The sequence below is a fragment of the Pseudochaenichthys georgianus genome, chromosome 11 (genome assembly GCF_902827115.2).
Source record: "Pseudochaenichthys georgianus chromosome 11, fPseGeo1.2, whole genome shotgun sequence".
In the NCBI taxonomy this organism is placed as follows: Eukaryota; Metazoa; Chordata; class Actinopteri; order Perciformes; family Channichthyidae; genus Pseudochaenichthys; species Pseudochaenichthys georgianus.
This window is the reverse complement of record NC_047513.1, coordinates 19,165,900-19,184,655: the sequence shown is the minus strand read 5'-3', so window position 1 is coordinate 19,184,655 and position 18,756 is coordinate 19,165,900. Positions and strand designations below refer to the sequence as shown.

Sequence of the window (18,756 nt, the reverse complement as noted above, 5' to 3'; positions counted from 1 at the left end):
TTAAAAGGGGGGGGAGCAAGAACTTTTAACTTATACACAAACATACTTATACACAAAACTAAATATTTCCACGACACACACACTGAGCAATATAAACGACTCCATCACACACACACACACACACACACACACACACACACACACACACACACACACACACACACACACACACACACACACACTAGTATTGTCACGATACCAACATTTATTTTGGTTTCGATACCGATACCAAGTCAAGAATTGCGATTCCGATTCTTTTTCGATACTTTTCTTAAAAAAAGGGAAACACGGAATATCGGCTTTAAAATTAGGAATAACAGATGATTTTAGCAGTCAGAACAACTAAAGCAGCAGTGTCAATAATAACAGAAACGCCAAAGAGTCACAACTAATATAAATATATATAAAAACATTTATTTTAATTGTGTAGCAGTGAGTTTAACATTTTGGCAGCACTGTTGAGCATTTTGAAAATGTATTTTCATGCCTCTGTGCAAGGCTTAGTCTTTCTATCTTTATAGCCACTGGTGTAAAGTAACTAAATTCATAAACTCAAGTACTACTTGGGTACAATTTTGAGATACTTGTACTTTATTTAAGTATTTCTTTTGCTACTTTGTACTTCTACTCCACTACAGTTCAGAAATAATGGTGTACTTTTCCTCCACTACATGTATTTAATACCTTTAGTTACTTCACAGATCTGGATGAATGATGTGAAATATAATCAAGTGTTAAATCAGACTTTAGTTCCACCTGGAGTAAATCCACCAGCTACCCTGCAGTCTACAAAGTAATTCAAACTAGCTGCACATTTACCAGCTTTGAGAACACTTTCATGATCAATCATTATAAAACATATCCTATATATTATTCTGAAATGGACCAATCTGCACAATGACTACTTTTACTGTCGCTACTTTAATACTTTTACTTGAGGAACATTTTGAATGCAGTACTTTTACTGTAACAGAGTATTCCTACACTCTGGTGCTTCTAGTACAAGACCTGAGTACTTCTACTTTTACTGTCGCTACTTTAACTATATTTTGATGATAATACTTTTGTTCTTTTATTTGATTGCAGGATTGTTCCTACATTCTGGTACTTCTACTTTAACTCAAGTACAAGACCTGGGTACTTCTACTTTTACTCAAGTACAAGATATATACTTATACCACCTCCGTTTATAGCCTATGAAAAAAACTAATAGAAAACGAAGGCTAAAGCTAACGTTAGCAGATAGTGATGCTAGTTTGCTAGTTACGTTTGCTCAACGATAATATTGCGACAGAAAAACTTTTCAGTGCACATCACGCTCTGCTGCTCCGACAGGAAGCTCTGCTCTGAACACCTGAACGGCCCGTTCACAGACTTCTGGCGTCTTTTTTGTCAACAAGCCGAGGCGCAGCGGCAGTTGCACTCCCACTTGCAGCCATGCTTCTCGTTTTCTCACATGCTCTGGCAGCTAGCGGGTGGCCGCGTGCAAGAGAGAGGGGAGGGACTTAGAACGTGCTTGAGAGGAGCGGGACTGCAGGCACGGCTGCAGTGCAAGGAGTGGAAGCAGAGCGCTGAACACACACGGCTCTTATTAAACGGCGTTTTTTCACGGGAGTACTTTTTCCCGTCATTCTTAAAGTACCGATACTAATGAAACGGAGGAATCGTACCGTTTTTAACGGCAGGGTATCGCGGTACCTTTCAAGTATCGGTCGGTCACACACACACACACACACACACACACACACACACACACACACACACACACACACACACACACACACACACACACACACACACACACACACACACACACACACACACACACACACACACACACACACACACACACACACACACACACACACAATCATTTCTCCCATCTGAAAACGCCCACCTGTAGCAATGTAAAAAAACAGCCCAAAATCATCTCTTCTTCTTACACAACAGCAGCAAATGGCATGCTTTGGCACATGAATACCTGCATGCACCTACGCACACACCAACACACACATTACTGTAGGTAACTAAAGCCATCAGGCTCTTAGAAACACACTGAGAAAACAGCCAGTGACACACACGGCTGCCCATGCCACTAGAGCGTTGAGGAGTAAGACATGCTGACCAGTGTGTGTGTGTGTGTGTGTGTGTGTGTGTGTGTGTGTGTGTGTGTGTGGATGAAGATCATTATCTCGTAGCACTGTAACACGATTAGGGTTGACGGTGGAAAAGGCAGCGGCACCATAGTGCATCACTCGCACACATATGCACAGGAGAAATATTTACTTAGATTAATGGCGTAAAAAAGCAGGGGATGGAGTATCACTCATAGAGACCGGTCACACCAATACGCTCCCTGAAAACACAGACTTGAGTAAAACAACAAGATGGATTACAGCAGCTCGGGAAGATTAGGCGTTGTGTGTATGCCGAGTGTACTTCTCGGATAGAACCAACAGCAATTCCTTCCTTTCACCAGGCTTATGAATGATAGCATTTCACAGAGCCAGGAAATTGTGAGGCATGCCAAATCGGTTGTGAAAAGTGAGGCGCATGTGTCAGGCTGCTGGTGTAAATGTGCATGTGTGTGTGCACGCACCGAAAAATACCCAGTGTCCTTCATATCTGCCCTCTTTATCTCCAATTCATTTTCTTTCTTCAAATCACACCAAAACACACACTTGCTTTAAGCCGTTTTGGACAGTTTAAAGCGGCCACCCTTTATGGGTCAAAGGTCATAATGAAGCAGGCTGACACAGATCATAAATTGAATCCCATGTGGCGACATTGTCTTTGAGCTCATATGGTTCTTTGTTGGTACGAAGAATTTGTATCCGCTATTCTCTTGCCAATACCAGGATTAGGAATGATTAATCAATAAAGTCTTAAAGACATTAATGACGATTATATGTTCAAACATTACACATGACTTAGTCTAGTTCAGATTTGTTGTTTATATATCGGAATTGCGAGTTGAAGAGTTGCAATAATTATTTAAACTTACAAAACAACTTTTGGTGCCAAATGTACTCAGCTCAGCTGTAGCTAATATGCTAATGAACATTGATTTCATGAGTTCCCCAAAGAAAAGTACCATAGAATGATGTCGTCATTTTATGAAGCCATATAAGTATTCTACTTATATTATCTTTAGGGCTGACACCATTTTGTATTATTGATTAATATGCCTGTTATTTCAAGATGTTATCAATGTATTATTTGGCGTATGAAATGTAAAGAAATTGGGAAAAATCTGTTTCCTATTGTTTAACATGAAGTTTTTAGATGTTTGTTTTGTCAGTCCGGAATACAAAACCAATTCAGTTTAATACTGTGTAAAACAGAGGATACCATGAAAGATGGTATAGTGACAACTGCATTTTCTTCATTAAAAGATTACTAAGGATTCATTGTTGATGAAAATAAAAAAGGCATTGAGAAAGCGGGAATAAAGATGTGTGTTCATAGCACTCTCACACATACATAAACACAAACACCTCCTCTACCCTTATATTACTCATACAGCAGCACAGGAGACCTGCAGACTTGACCCTGTGGCCGCTGCGCTTCATGCTGATGCTGTTCAGCCAACCAATAAGCTCAGCCGACGCCGGCTTGCCCGTCTCGGATCACCGCTCTAGAACAAAGAGTCACTCAGCTCCTGTCAACAAGCCTTCTTCATTGACTCCCACGTTGCCGTACGATTAACGTAAACAACAGCAAGGACAACAAAAGCGTCCAGCAAAACAAAAACAAGTTTCGCCTCTTTGTTATCAGTGAGGCATCTGTGTAACATTTCTCAGACACTTGCACAAACCAACAAGTCAACAAGTGGCATCCTGTCCCTCTTAGAGGGGGGGGGGGGGGGGGGGGGGGGGGGGGGGGCATTCGTTTGCCATACCGGGCAATGTGCCAAGCATCCAGATTCTTTGGAGCATGCCACCCGTTGCCAACCTGGGGGTGCCTGCTTTATTGTCCTCAAACAGGGTGGCATGCCCACAAAAACAACCCCCACTCCAACATCTAAAGTAGTCAGCTCTACCTGATTAAACATTCAAATACATAGGGGGGAAGCACATCAATGCACATTAAAAGCCACACAGATGCACATGTGAATACACACCCGCCCCTCCTCCTCATTTTATGGCTTGTTTTTGACCTCGGTGGGAATTAAGTGCTGAAAGAGACTTGACCATTGTGCTGGCTTCACTCTCCGCATCAGCTGCACTCCTCCTGCCTGCACCAGGGACTTTATTGACGGTATTGTGCAACAGCTTTTGTGAGTGCAGCACAGAATACACAAAAATGTGCAAATGACAAAACAAGTTTAGACTGCATATCCCATCACTCAAAGCTATGACATGTGTCCATATGGACAGAGCTGTTGCATTTGTCTTTGTTTTACCATGAACACTTTAAAGATGAACTACTATTTCATTTAGGATTTATGTCAGAGTTGCTGCTGTATCTGTAGATGGCAGCACACCCTCCCTATAGCTCACATAAAGGAAATATGAGCAGTACAGCATGTGTGGTCACAAAGAGCAGCCTGTAAATTCATCAATAACACACATGAATGCAAGGAGGCACAACACCACACCAAAACTAAATAAACCAAAATGCATCCGTAAACAAGCCATGATTTGGTCACATGCATTCCTCAGTAACTGCCTCACTGTAAAAAACAAAACACACGCACACACACTTACACAAATACTACACACATGCCAGAAACAGTGTTTTTATTCCTGGATTGCCTCACACAATGTTTTTCTGAGAGAGTATGTGACACCAAAGCAGACAAGTTGGAAATGAAGGCAATTAGGTCATTGGACTAATTAGGAACCCATATCAGGAAAGAAATGTAGACATCATCAAAACTTCAAATTCTGTCTCTAATTTCAAAGCCAACTATCTATTTTTAACAGTTGTTAAACAACAATAACTCTGGTGTGCACAAAGCCATATATATATATATATATATAATATTTGAATGAAAATGTCAAAAATATCATAAATAATTTAATGCAAATGTGCAATTAAATGCATGATTTCTCAAATTGTCTGTATTAAATGTTAGATATCAATCATAAGCCTCTGTGCAAAAGCCCCGGACATCAGTCCAAAACGCTGCAGTCAGAGCGTGTTTGTTTGCCTCGGCTTACCCACCCACTAGCCCACATAAACATTGCGCAGGCCCTATCAAGGCCTTTGTCCCATATCTCTGGTGTCGCCAAATGTCATGACAGTCCGTTATTTGATGCAATATGCAACTGAATTTGCATAATTTATAATCTGAATCATGCTGTTTTTGTCCAAACTGGTTATATTTGACATCAGTGAAAACAGCAGCAGCGCCAGTGACACCGCTCCGTGCAGGAAGCGGTTAATGCTGCACAAAAAAAAACGCACAACAAAAACAGTGAAGGCGCTTTTTTGCCAGCCGGGGCGCTACTCACACACCTTCAAGCTGGACTTGAGCGGTCCTTTGGCTGCAGTGTTGTTGAAGCCCGCGGCTATCTCTTCCTCGGAGAACTCCTTGAGGCTCCCGTCCTGCAGGAGCACGGTGTAGACGCTGCACCGGGATCCTGCGGTCGACACGTCTCTGTTTTCCTGCTTGACAGCCTGGACCACTCCTGTCACCGGGGCACCGTCCCCCGTCAGACTCGGCGCATGAACGCGGCTGCCGAGGATCGACCGCTTCACCAAACGCCTCGTATGCATGTTTAAAAGTGTCCCACTGAATTCGGAGCCGGTGAACCGGTGAATTTAAAGCATTAGACGTCGAATTATAACCGGTAAACAACGTCTAGAAAAACACAAAACCGCAACGGGTATACTATCCAATAGCCCTGGTAAAATGTTAGAAAGCTGCCACATACTCAGAGGGCGAAGACTCCCAACAGCGTCTTAAATGCACCTTACTCAAAAGCACCGAAAACTGGAAGAGAACTTAGAATTAGCACCCGACAAAAGCCGACAACACAACACGATTCATACGCCGTTAAACAACCTCCACAGCCAACCGGCTACCAACCTTCCTGTCTCTTCGACCTGTTTGTTTTCGCCACTGCTCCCTGAGAGCTCGTGGTGTGGCGGAAAAACACGGACTCAGAACTCCACGCAGGACACGGCGTTACGTTTGTACACGATCTAACAAATATGTGGTTTATTCATGAGTTTACGACATGGACACTGAATAACATAAGCAAACACATCGAATAAAATCACTTATCTGTAGCCTTATCCACTGACTTTCCTACGTAGATGCTGTTAACGGTCGAAAACACGGCGGTTACGTGACTCCGGATCCGGCTACTGCTAGCTCCAGTCCGGGCTTTGCTCCGACCGAGCAGAGCCTTTACCGGCGGAATGCTGCCTGTAAACATGTGCGGTCCGGCGGCCAAGGCGGGCTGCTATTGGTCGGTACAGCACACGCCTCCACAGGCCCCCCACCGCTCCCCCCGATCCGCCAACAGACGGTAATGCAAGCCGGCGGGAGGATGCTCAATTCAAAACAATGACGCAAGGATGGAGAGGAAACGAGAGGGGAGGCGGTAAGGCAGAAGGAAAGAAAGGGAAAAAAGGGGAATTTAGGCTTTCGGAAAGGAAAACTTTGTCCAGACAGACAGGCTTTATGCAGTAACCTAGTTGTGAAACGCATGTAGCCTACTTTTCAAGTCCCATGGGATCTCTAAATTACTATGATCTGGTTTTGAGATATAAGTAATGGCCTGCAGTGGGATTTTTGAAGGGAGTTTAAAACAACAGGTTTCTTTATTTCTCATGAGGTCGTCATTACCTAACAAGTGAGTTTTATTCTACTCGAGGTTCTGGGGTAAACATGTGCCAAAATCCACCGCTCTGCACATTTGGCAAGAGCCAACCAAATCTTTGCCAACCTCATCAGATAATTTAGACAAACAATTGCTTTAAAGTGCTTGAAGCAAAAATGTATCAAATGCAAATAATGTGGAGGTCAGTCTTTCCAGAAGTACTGTTTAGTTCTTATTTTAATCTTTTTTTGAACAGGCACTCTGAAGACTAATTATAATACGTAGACCTGTTGTTGGCTACCTACCTTGTTTGTATGTTCTCATTAATGTATACCATTACGTGTAAACTGTAATACAGGTATTTAATGCCATTGGGTAATGCTAAATATAAGCCATCAGTAATATTGCTCTTTTAACTGAGCTTTGCATCTCATCACAACACTCACAGGCAGCTCACACTAATGTAAGCTACACCCTGGACACATTAAGAAATAGTGTGATCTCACAATGTGTATTGTTTTTTGCTCTCTGAGACAGACATGTATATGTTATGGAAATGTTTCTTCTCATTAGAAAGTTCAGTGTTCAGTAAGTGATGAATCTAATGTAGCAGGAGACTAATTATTTCATCCTGATCATTTCATTGTGGCAGAGAGAATAGACAAACCCATGCAAATGGCCTCATTAATAAAAAATAACTGTAATCTTTTAAGAAAATCATATGCAGCTTACAATCTTTCTACATGACAGCGCCCCCATTGAATAAAGGACACAATGACACTTTTTATTATATATATATATATATATATATATTTTAATAGAATAATTCATGTCATAAAATATTTACATGCAGAAAATGGACAGAGGGGAGTGACAGGTATGAACATCATTTTTCAAAACAGACTGCGCCCTGTGATCAAAGGCAGGTGTAACTATACAGTCGTCTGATGGTTGCAGGGGGGAAAATGATCTCATTACGAGAGGAGGGAGAGGCAGCAGGGCGGCATCTCTGAACCTCCACCACTCCCCAATTCTCTGAAGGGAGTGTCTGTGTTTGTAGGACCAAGATAGACAGCAAGAGAAAATTAGTGATTTTAGTTAATCGTCTATTAAGCCTGAGTGCGTATGTGTGTGTGTTGCCCTGGTATGAGTTGGCTCTAAAACCCCCCTTTGACAGATAATTTCCTTTAAGGTCATTCATAGCATTTTTTGAATTTCATTATATCTCACCCTCAAACATAGCAAAATCACTTGGTATGAAGATCATAGTGTTAATGGCATGATAATTATCATTTTTTTTTACGGGCTTTATTCACTCACTTTCATGTGGATTGCATTTTAAATCATCTTTAACTGAAGCATTGCTAGGGGATGTTAAAGCAATTCCAATTTCAGATATAACTTATGAATCCAATATCAGTCTGGGTGGGCTAGCTGTCTGTCTAAACCACAAACAAGCTCTCACATGTATAATAAAACATGAACTAAAGCTGGAGATGCTTTAATGTTTTAATATTTTCATTCGGGTGCAACAGACGACACCAATTATTTTCTGCAAAGACGGAAGATACTGTAGCAGTAAAATAGATATTTACAGCAAAGAAAAAATTGGCCCTGTTAAATTTGAAAACAAACACCAAACAGTAATGACACATTAATTCATTTTTTAAAATAAAGTACCACACTCACTGTTTCTCAAAATGCATGTACCAAAACATTGTACCATATTTCTCATATTCGATTGGTTACTACTTCTCAACACTCAGAAGCTATTTGGCAAATTGAGTTACTATAAGATAAAAAGTGCCTTTGTTTTCCTTTAAACAAGGCAGACATCGATCAGTGCTCTTAACAGACTTATTTCAAAAATAATAACACTCTGGACATTGTACAAATAGGTAAAAACTCACATAAAACATCCAGCGAATACAGTTGGTTAAAATAGTGCTCTAAATATATACAAGCCTTGGTTGGCATGTCATCAGTACAAGCTACAAACAGAAAGATATGTTTTTTTTTTATCATAGTGCTACTTAGTTAAAAGCTTTAAATATTCAAATTGTGCAGAATGTAGCAAGATTGTGATGATGCTTTTGAATATATAAATGCAGTACCATGATATTAAACCTTGTGCTTAAAATCATCAGGGATGCCAACTGAAGGCTGTATACTGTACCAAGAGCAGGCTCAATAGACACAAACAGTACAGTTGATCAATATATTTTCATCAATAATGCACGTTTTTGTGTCATTTTAAAAACTCTTTTGAATTAGTTTTGAGCCTTGTGCAAAATGACAAAAAATGAAATATCTTCTCATCATACGTATTGTTTTAAAACAAAGAAGTCAGAGTCAAATGTACCTTTACAACTGTTGTGACTTTACAACCTCCTTTCATCTAATATCATTCAAAATTCTAGAAACTTCCAGAAAACCCTTTTTTACTTTGCGCTCACAGACTCTGTAACATTTCACAATCACACAACAATACGCATCTTCAAATAAATATGAAATTCACAAAAAAAAGGTTGCCATTGGCTGTGATACGTCTAAAATGCTTTCAAAATGTATTGGGACACCTCAAGCTCATTTGAGATCACTTTCCTTTCCTCATCAAAAAGTCTTCATTTCTATTGAGTGCCGTAATCTATGGACTTGTTTTAACTAACCATGTGGTCACAGATACTTCTGGCTTTTGCTTTGAATGCCTAAAACATGAATTTCAAGCAGAGAATGCAAAGTGGAGGAGCTGCTGAACCTGACAAAGAATAGAAACACGTCTGACACCTCAATATAACATGACACTGAGTCACCTAGAAGAAAGCCGCTAGCAGCTGCAGAGGAGAAACCATGATGCCTTCATATGTACAGTAAGTGCATGACTTTTCATGATTATATGGCACTGAATTATTGGATTTATTTTTGTTATATCACAGGCACTGATAGTGTCCTCTTCCTATCCTTAAAAAAAACGTGTGTGTGTTTTGTGATTTGATATTCATTTGATCTTTTCCCACAAATGGGGTTTAAGGTGCCCACGATATGCACTGTCAACAAGACAAAAGATGAATTAAATGATGCACTCATCCACATGATTAACAACCGATGACTGAGGCACTACTGTTCATTTCCTATGAGGCCTACCAGTACCAATGACATTCACCGTGGCTGAACAATTAAAAGTTCACCTGTGATAAACCGTACCCGAGCTGTAAAGAGGACGCTGATGTATTGTTGATGGATCCAGAGCATGCACCAGTAGCATGCTTCGTAGCAGGTTCAAAGCACTGCAGTGACGTCTGTGAGGAAGTTTCTCCCACGATGAAGAGGGGGAAAACTCAGAGGCGGGACGTTTCCCGGCTTAACCCCATCTCTCCGACACTCTCATAGTCAGGCTCTGGCTGTGCAGCGTCTGAACCCTCCGCCCTGCGGTCATCATCCGAGCTACTAGTCTTTGGGATGTGGATGGTTTCGTAGCCAGGGTCTGTGCCGTCCATGCCGGGCTCTTCATCCTGCTCGGGCTCATCGGGCTGGGCGTAGATATCTCGGACAGTGGCGTAGAGGTCACTGGAGGAAGAGGCGGGGACGAGACCTTTGAGCTCTGCGATGCTGCTGTAGTCGTGCTCTTTGTCTTCCTCGCTCACACTTTCGTCACAGTTCGTTTTGTCGACTGTGGAGTACACCGCTGACTGAAAGACAAAGAATAGATACCTGTGAGTTGCCCCTACTTTGTAAAAAAATTGCCATACCTAATTTATTGAGATAACAGGAATGTGAACATAAAAGAAACTGATGCTTTTGTACCAAAAACATCCCCGCTAGGTTTTCCCCTCATAGCGTATTGTCTGATGTTGCATGACTCTTCAACCAGTTTAAACTTCTTGTTTTTCTTTCATCTTTTTGGCGCTTGGAGCATTCACAGCTGTCTCGGAAGAGGAGATGGCAGTTTTGGGAATAAGGGAGTTAAACACACACTTACCTCATTGTCTGACAGGTTGTGGTTGCTGAACCCGGGCTCAGGAGAGAGAGGGGAGGGTAACTGGAGCAGAAAAGAACAAAAAGATAGATTTAGATACATATCAAAGTGTATGAAAAAGTCTGTGCTTCCTTCTCCTAAAGGTTGCTGTTGGACATTTGAGGGGTTGTCCCACATATGTGTTAGGAGCTTGGGGGCATCTTCATGTTGTCAAATGTTGGGTTTTAAAGTTATCTAGATTTTACTTAAAAGGAAATTGATATGTGGTTGCACTTCTTATAGATCTGCATTACTAAAACATGCTGGCAAACTAGTTTAAAAAAAAAAAAAAAAAAAATCTCAAAGCACAAGCTTTGTATTTGCTGTTTCTTCTTTGACTCATATGAAGCTAATGTTGTATATAAACACCCATTCATTAAGAAAATGATTGAGTACAAGTCAATGTTCAGTGACTGAGAGTGTGATGCTTTTGTGCACTGCTTTCATCCGCTCTGCCTTAGGATCGATGAGGGAGCCATTAATCAACAAAGCACATCTGACAACAGCAGCAAACACCGCAGAGTCTAACGAGAACCTCAATATCGCTGCTAGTGCTGATTAAACAGCTCATGAAACGTGAATATTCCACACTTCTCAGAGTGGAAAACATTGATCTTGGTGCTCTTCTTCTGACTATAAACTCTGAATTATAAAGTCCTTTGCTGTATGTATCAAGGTTAATACTAATTCATTTATAAAAAGGTAAAGCTGTTCACTTGTTGAGGCAATGCAATGCTTGTTAAGGGCACATCACCAGCCAATCATTGCTTGAGTACTAAATGAAAAACAGAGCACAGAGATCATCCATCAAAGCTTAGCAGTAATATCATATACATGTTTCTGCATGACTTTCTTTTCAAACTTAAATCAATAAGATTACTTTACGGATAATGCATGATTGGACACATGATTACTTTTATAGATTAAACAAACGCCGGCAGGCGCCTTTTTCATATTTTTAATTAGCCGACCAATTAGACAAAGTTTCCTGAAGGAGTGTGTGTATGAAACATAGACGCAGGTGACCCGACCGCTGCGGCTCTGATTGCATCTAACAGTATTTGTTCATCTAATTTACAGCCCGCTGGCTTTCAACTATCAGTGCAAATTTAAGAGAAATGTGCATTTAGTTGGTCACAGTTAGCAGAGTATTTAGTTTAGGTTTTATGCAGTGTTAAAAACTGTATTTCAAACATATTAAACTAATTGTATACAAGTGTATGGTTGTGTGTTACATTGAGACATTGCATATGGTACACCATTGGATTGTGTGTGTGAGACAGGATTATGACAATGTGTTTATGTGTGCGTCATAATGACATCCAAGTATGACAGTAAGCCAATTACAGCGGCCTGGGAAGACGGACGACTCAGGTGTCAATGTGTATATCACGCTGACATACTTACATACAAATCCATACGAATAAATCAACTCCATGTCTTGTTCATTCAGGTTCCGTAACAAGTCCAAACAAACTGGAGATATAACATCTAAACCACAATACCTCATATGATCTTTATCCATCACACACATATATGACATACTCCTCTCTCAAACAATAGTGATTCCCTTTAGCGATCAGCAGCCTGACAGTGCTGACTATCGCAGTTTACCTGGGCCGTGTCCCCAGCGTACATCCCAGCAGCCCACTGGCTGGGTCAAATTCATTTCCTGCACCACACATGAGAAAAGCCCACCGGCGACACACAGGAAAATGAGTGCAAACAAGTGTTACTGCTGTTCAATATCTGTACAACTGCACAGGGTCAGAGAGGCTGTGAATGAAAGGTCACATTCTAAGAGGGCGTGTGTGTTTTTGTTTAAGTAGAAACCAGGTGTATGTATGGAATGGAATGTGTGTATATGAGGAAGCCTGCTCTGTGTTTATCTGCATTTACAAAGCTGCTACCTGAGGGCATTCCACTCAGACATTTACATGCAGGCACCCAAGCATTTATACCTGGTTTATGCTCATGTATGACCAGCAGCCATCGGTGATTTGTCTTGTCAAGTGTGTGTGTGTGTTTGTGTATGACAGAGAGTTTCTTTAGCCCATATCATCCATCATGTAGCGAGACTAACTGTTATAGTGATAGTGTCCAGCTGGCACCCACTAGCCTCAGACCCAAACACACACATGTTTACACACGTTTACGCATGCACGCACACACACGCACACACACACACACACACACACACACACACACACACACACACACACACACACACACACACACACACACACACACACACACACACACACACACACACACACACACACACACACACACACACACACACACCACACACACACACACACACACACACACACACACACACACACACACACACACACACACACACACACACACACACACACACACACACACACACACACACACACACACACACACACACACACACACACACACACACACACACGACAAGACAAATCACCGATGGCTGCTGGTCATACATGAGCATAAACCACGGGGAGCCGGGAACATTTAGGGTTAACCTTAAATCAGCCCCAGGGAGTCCATGTGTAGCAGAATTATGTAAAAACACACATGTCGTGGTTGTGTGTGTGTGTAATATGGGGGGAAGGAGAGACGTAACAGAATTAATGCTGACTAGACAAGGTACATATGGGTGCATCTTTAAATGAGTACATTTTTGACGTGTGTGTGTGTGTGGCTTTGGTTTGGAGATGTATCGTAGCTAAGTAGATCTCACTTTCATGATAGATTTGGGGGTCAGAAGAGGAGGGTCTCGTCTGCTGTCCAATTAAGAAGAAATGATTAAAAAACTGGCAACAGCAGAGACAAAGGAGAGAGAACAGAGATACTGAATTTAAAAAAAATTAGAAGAGAAATAAAGTGGAGGGGAGGAGAGAAAGGATTAAAAAAAAAAAACCTTAAGAATAGTTCCCGTTAAACAAGTCATCAATCAGGTCTCTAAAGTAGTATTATTACGGTGTGGTCCGGGACCCTCTGCCAGGGGGGCTCTTAAATGAGGTTTTGTTATTTAAACTATTGGGGTTTACTTTGACCCAACGCGAATATTTCAACAAATAATATTACGTTTTTTTAAATCCTTCATAGTTAATTCTATAGAAGAAGACTATACAATAATAAAATAATTAGGTTTTGTTAAAATATTCCAAGGGACATACACGTGGGGGGCCACGACTCCCAGGTATATTTTCTACATTGTAAAGGGTCTTTGGCTGAATAATTTTTAGACCCCCTGATCAAAACCTCTTTATTTGAAGGTAAAACAAAGTGAGAGTGATACCTGTTTTGCTGGTTAAAATACCTTTTTGCGGCAAGCACAATTGGTCAAAGATGAACCAGGTAGCCAGTCTGTTTACTGGGATGCTTGGTGTTCTATGAGGCTGCACTAAATGCTAACTACAGAATGCTAACAGGCCTACAATGACAGTGGCAACATGCCTATGTAAGCCATTTTAGTTTAGCTTGTTAGAGTGCCACTATTCCCTTATTGGCACCAAACATAACAAACTTGCTGAGGCTGATGGGGAGATCAAATGGTTTGCAGGACACTTTGAAAATGTTGATAGCATTTTAAAAACCATTACAGTTTTTCCTGAGTGTGACATTGATGAGTGTGTACTTAAAATGCATGGCAATCCACCCAATAGTTGTTGAGACATTCCACTAATACAGTTTCAATGTCATGGTAGTGCTACGGGAAAAGTCATGAAATCAAGTGATTAGGATTTGTCTACTGGGCACTGTAGATATCGGTACCAAACAAATCCATCAAAAACAGACAATGCCCTTCCAGCATACACCATGATTATCCTTTAAACTAGCAGTAGAAGTTAAAGTAAAGCAGAGGGAGCAGGAAACAGACCTTAAAGAGGAAGAGGGTCTGGCAGATTGACTTACTTACTGCCTTGATATTATTCCAACAGGATCTTTCAAAGATGTTTTTCCTTGCATGGCCTCAGAACTACTTCATATAGTAAACAAATCTCTTCACTCAGGTATTTTTCCACAGGCCCTGAAAACTGCAGTCATTAAACCGCTCTTAAAAAAGAATAATCTAGATGCTTCAGTAATGAACAATTACAGGCCCATATCAAACCTCCCATTTCTAGGTAAAATCATTGAAAAAGTTGTTTTTCAACAGTTGAGTAATTTCCCGCATTTAAATAACTGTTTCGATGTGTTCCAGTCAGGCTTTCGTCCAAACCACAGCACTGAGACTGCTCTTGTAAAGGTCTTTAATGACATCCACTTAAACACAGACAGTGGCAGAACTTCAGTGTTAGTATTATTAGATCTCAGTGCTGCGTTTGACACTGTTGACCACAGCATATTACTAGACCGACTGGAAAACTGGGTGGGACTTTCGGAAACAGTTCTAAATTGGTTTGAATCCTACTTAAAGGATAGAAACAACTTTGTTTCTATAGGTAAATACACATCTGAGTTGACAAATATGACATGTGGGGTTCCTCAAGGCTCCATCTTGGGGCCTCTTCTCTTTAACATCTACATGCTACCACTGGCTCAGATAATGAAGAACAACAAAATAAGTTACCATAGCTATGCAGATGACAGACACATTTACGTAACAATTTCACCAGGAGACTATGCTCCAATTCAAACACTGAGTAAGTGCATTGAACAAATCAATGACTGGATGTGTCAGAACTTTCTCCAATTAAACAAAGATAAAACTGAGGTAATGGTTTTTGGATCGCCGGAGCTGTATTAGATTAACATTAACATGCTTATTGTAGTGGTAAGTGCACTGTCTTGCGGCCTGTAGCACCATCCTTGATGGAGCATATGTGTGGGCTGGACCTGTATTTTACAGGAAAGGAGTGAGCAGAGGGTCGAGTTGTCGATTCTTGTTCTGTTTTATGTGACTATCTTCCTCACCCTCTCAGACTTTCAGTTGCGCGCGCTACTGAAGAGACGCGCTACCATGGAAACCAAACAATGGTGTAGCTGTATTAAAGTCCGAGTGGAAACAGTCCTGAGTAAATCTGATTTTGTCAGAAATCGGGAGAAATATGACCCCGGGAGGAAACCGGGAGAGGGCAGTGAAATCGGGAGTCTCCCGCGAAAATCGGGAGGGTTGGCAAGTATGATCTCCACATGTGGAAGGCAGCATGCTGAGAGCAGCAGCAGCTCTGCTCTGTGTGGAGCATGACTCTGAACCATTTCTCCTCTCTTCTTTCACCTCCCATATCCCATTTCTCCTATTCTTCTCTCTCTTCTTCCTTTACATCTCCACTCTCACCCCCTTTCCTCCCTCACATACTGTTACTTCTTCATTGTATATCTCTTCCCTCCTTTCTACTACAGATTTCTATGCCGCGGTGGGAATCTTTTTTATTTCTCACTGCCTCTCAATCTTGACTCTCTTTCTCTCTCACCCTTTATGCCTCCAGGACCTCTCAGCCCTTTCTGAGTCTGATCTCCCATCTCTATGTCACTATCTCTATTTCTCTCTCCTGCATTTTCCACTCCAGTTTCCATTTCCCATTCTTCTCTTCTCCCATCACTGCTACACCATTTCCTTTTTATCTCTCACATTTTCTAGCCTCAGTCTGTCACCCGCCTGAAGCAGCACTGAGAAGGCAGTTTAGCAGATGATAATTGCTCTCGTGATACATCTCATAATTTTCTTTATTGCTCATGCTCTCTCATTCAAGCCAATTACTTTGATCTTTTACACAGGGGTTCAACACACCTCGGGTTTATACGGGGATTCCTTGTGTTATTAGGGTGGGGATAACTTGTGATGTCCGATAATGAGAGAAAGGAAACCTAGGTACATTCAGAGCTCAGACACTGAGTGATGTACAGTGTTTAAATTCAAAACATTAATTATTTCGCAGATAAAACCTCATCATATGCCTATAAGGAGTAATTCAATTCTAAATGTTTTGGTCATTTAAAAAATCTATTTCCCGTTGCATGTTAAATTATTGTCTTTTAAATGAGGTTTTCTTTGTTCCATTAAATTAGCATTTAAAAGTCCCCTATTATAATGTTTTTCATTACTTTATTATAGGTCTCAGATATGTACAAAACATGTCTCTGAAGTGTTTGGCTCGAAATACCAAACAGATCATGCATTGCAGCATCCCATAAACCCCTCTGTTTCAGCCCTGTTTTAAAAGAGCTGATTCTCTGTCTGTTACTTTAGATGAAAATAAGGAGCCCCTCCCCACTGAGAGATATTTGGTTAAAAAGAACACAATAGCCGCTTTCACACAAAGTATTTTGCCGTACATAGTTCCAAGCACTTCGTTCCCAGCACTTAGTTCCCCCATGGAACTAAGAGCCGATCGCGTTCACACCGGAATAAGTTCCCTGAGGGAAGATTACGCAAATGAAGCCGCTGACGTCACTTCTTCTTCTTCTGCTTTGGGTTTACTGGCAGGCTGCAAACAACTTCACGGCGTATACTGCCACCCGAAGTCCCCGGAGTTTGGGACTGGCTTCAGTAGAAGCTGCTGGGAAGAGTCCCAGCAGCTTCTACTGAAGCCTTCCGAGTAAATCGCCAGAACGCCGACACCTCTTCATTACTCCACCGCTCCAATGTTTTTTTTTGTGTTGCCATACGTTATTCTCTCTCCGTTGGTGCGCAGGGCTAATGCTAATGCTAATGCCAGCAATTACAATGGCGGCTTCAAAAAACTTTTCCGAGTTTTACGGGACGTGGTTTGCAATTCGCCCAGCCAATCAGAAATTGGAACTTTTTTCTCCCATGAAAGTAGCACCTCTCTAGCAGGCACTAAAAAGGGGGTAAAAGTTCTCATGAACTAAGTTCTCTTTTTGGTATGAACGCAAAATCCCAGGAAGTACTCCGGTGTGAAAGCGCCTAATGGTGCTCTAGGAGGAGATTCAGGTGATAAGGTGGGGGGTGTTATTTTGGTTGGTTATTGGCTAATGGTTACAAAGTCAAAAAATCGTTATGACATCACAAAGTGGCCAACATCTGATCAGCTCACAGGTTTTTATATAAATGGATCAGGACAAAAAGTGAGATCATATTTTTTCCTGAAACTTTCAGAATCTCTTTACACATAGGGGACACATGTTTATGTATATATACATGAACAAGTGGATTTTGCATAATAGGTGTCCTTTAAGCTGCACATCTCCTCACCTCTCCATTGTGCAGCCCAGCGCCGGTCATCCCATTCATCACCACTGGCTGGTTGTCATTTTCATCCAGAACCTTCTCTGGTACCGGGGGGGGTAAGTCCTCCTCTGGTTCCTCGACAGGCCTGCGGGGAGGCAGGCTGGCGTTATCAGAGCGCCGTTTGGCCTCCAGGTCTGCGCTGTGGCGGCTCTTCTTATTCAGGTCCACGGAGGCGTACTCCACCCCAGCGCATAGGGGCCCCCGCTCAGGAGTGCAGGGGCTCAGGTGGCCGTTGAGAATTGCGGGGGGGTGAGTGGTAGGTTTGTCTGAGCTCAGCTGGATGGTACCGTTGGGGAGGCCCAGCTGTGGGGGGGGCTCTTTGAGTTCCTTCACCGTCTCGTACAGGGAGTCTTCCACGCTGACGTCACGTGACGACACCGCCATCTCCTTCACCACCTGGAGGTCAGAAACAAATAGAGCAACAACTGTTAAGATAAGATATATTTTATAGATCACAGTTCAGGAAATTCTTTAAAATTCTTCATCAATTAATAACTTATTAATATGTATTAGTCGCCTGATCGTTTGGTCGATTAGTCTAGAAATAATTGCCATTTCATTTGTTTGTTTTTTAATCGTTTGCGTAGTTTTTCATCCAAAATGACAGAAAATGCTGTAGTCAGTCTCTCAAATATGGAGATTCCTTGCTTTTCTGGGAATAATATCGAAATTAAACTAAATATATTCTGGTTTTGGACTGACAAAAAAGACCTTTGCACTTTGAGAAGTTGTGGAATTCTCCATTATTTTCCAACGTTTGAAACACCTAA

The 18,756-nt window shown here is 41.5% G+C and overlaps 2 protein-coding genes across 3 annotated transcripts in view; both read right to left on the bottom strand.

Annotated features, from left to right (window-relative positions):
• The window catches only part of znf704 (zinc finger protein 704), a 45,163-nt gene extending 38,970 nt beyond the window's left edge, over positions 1-6,193 (bottom strand). The window contains exon 1 of one of the 2 annotated variants that reach the window (XM_034095159.2): positions 5,464-6,193. In XM_034095159.2, the coding sequence (XP_033951050.1) occupies positions 5,464-5,724 (261 nt within the window). In that variant the 5' untranslated portion in view covers positions 5,725-6,193. The remainder of the gene's footprint in view (positions 1-5,463) is intronic. The other variant, XM_034095158.1, reaches the window with a different exon arrangement.
• Positions 6,194-8,261: 2,068 nt separating this feature from the next.
• pag1 (phosphoprotein membrane anchor with glycosphingolipid microdomains 1) overlaps positions 8,262-18,756 on the bottom strand; it is a 50,985-nt gene continuing 40,490 nt past the window's right edge. The window contains exons 7-9 of the mRNA XM_034094006.2: positions 17,951-18,382; positions 10,756-10,815; positions 8,262-10,465 (exon numbers count right to left, since the gene is read on the bottom strand). Of these exons, the coding sequence (XP_033949897.1) occupies positions 10,115-10,465; positions 10,756-10,815; positions 17,951-18,382 (843 nt within the window). The 3' untranslated portion in view covers positions 8,262-10,114. The remainder of the gene's footprint in view (positions 10,466-10,755; positions 10,816-17,950; positions 18,383-18,756) is intronic.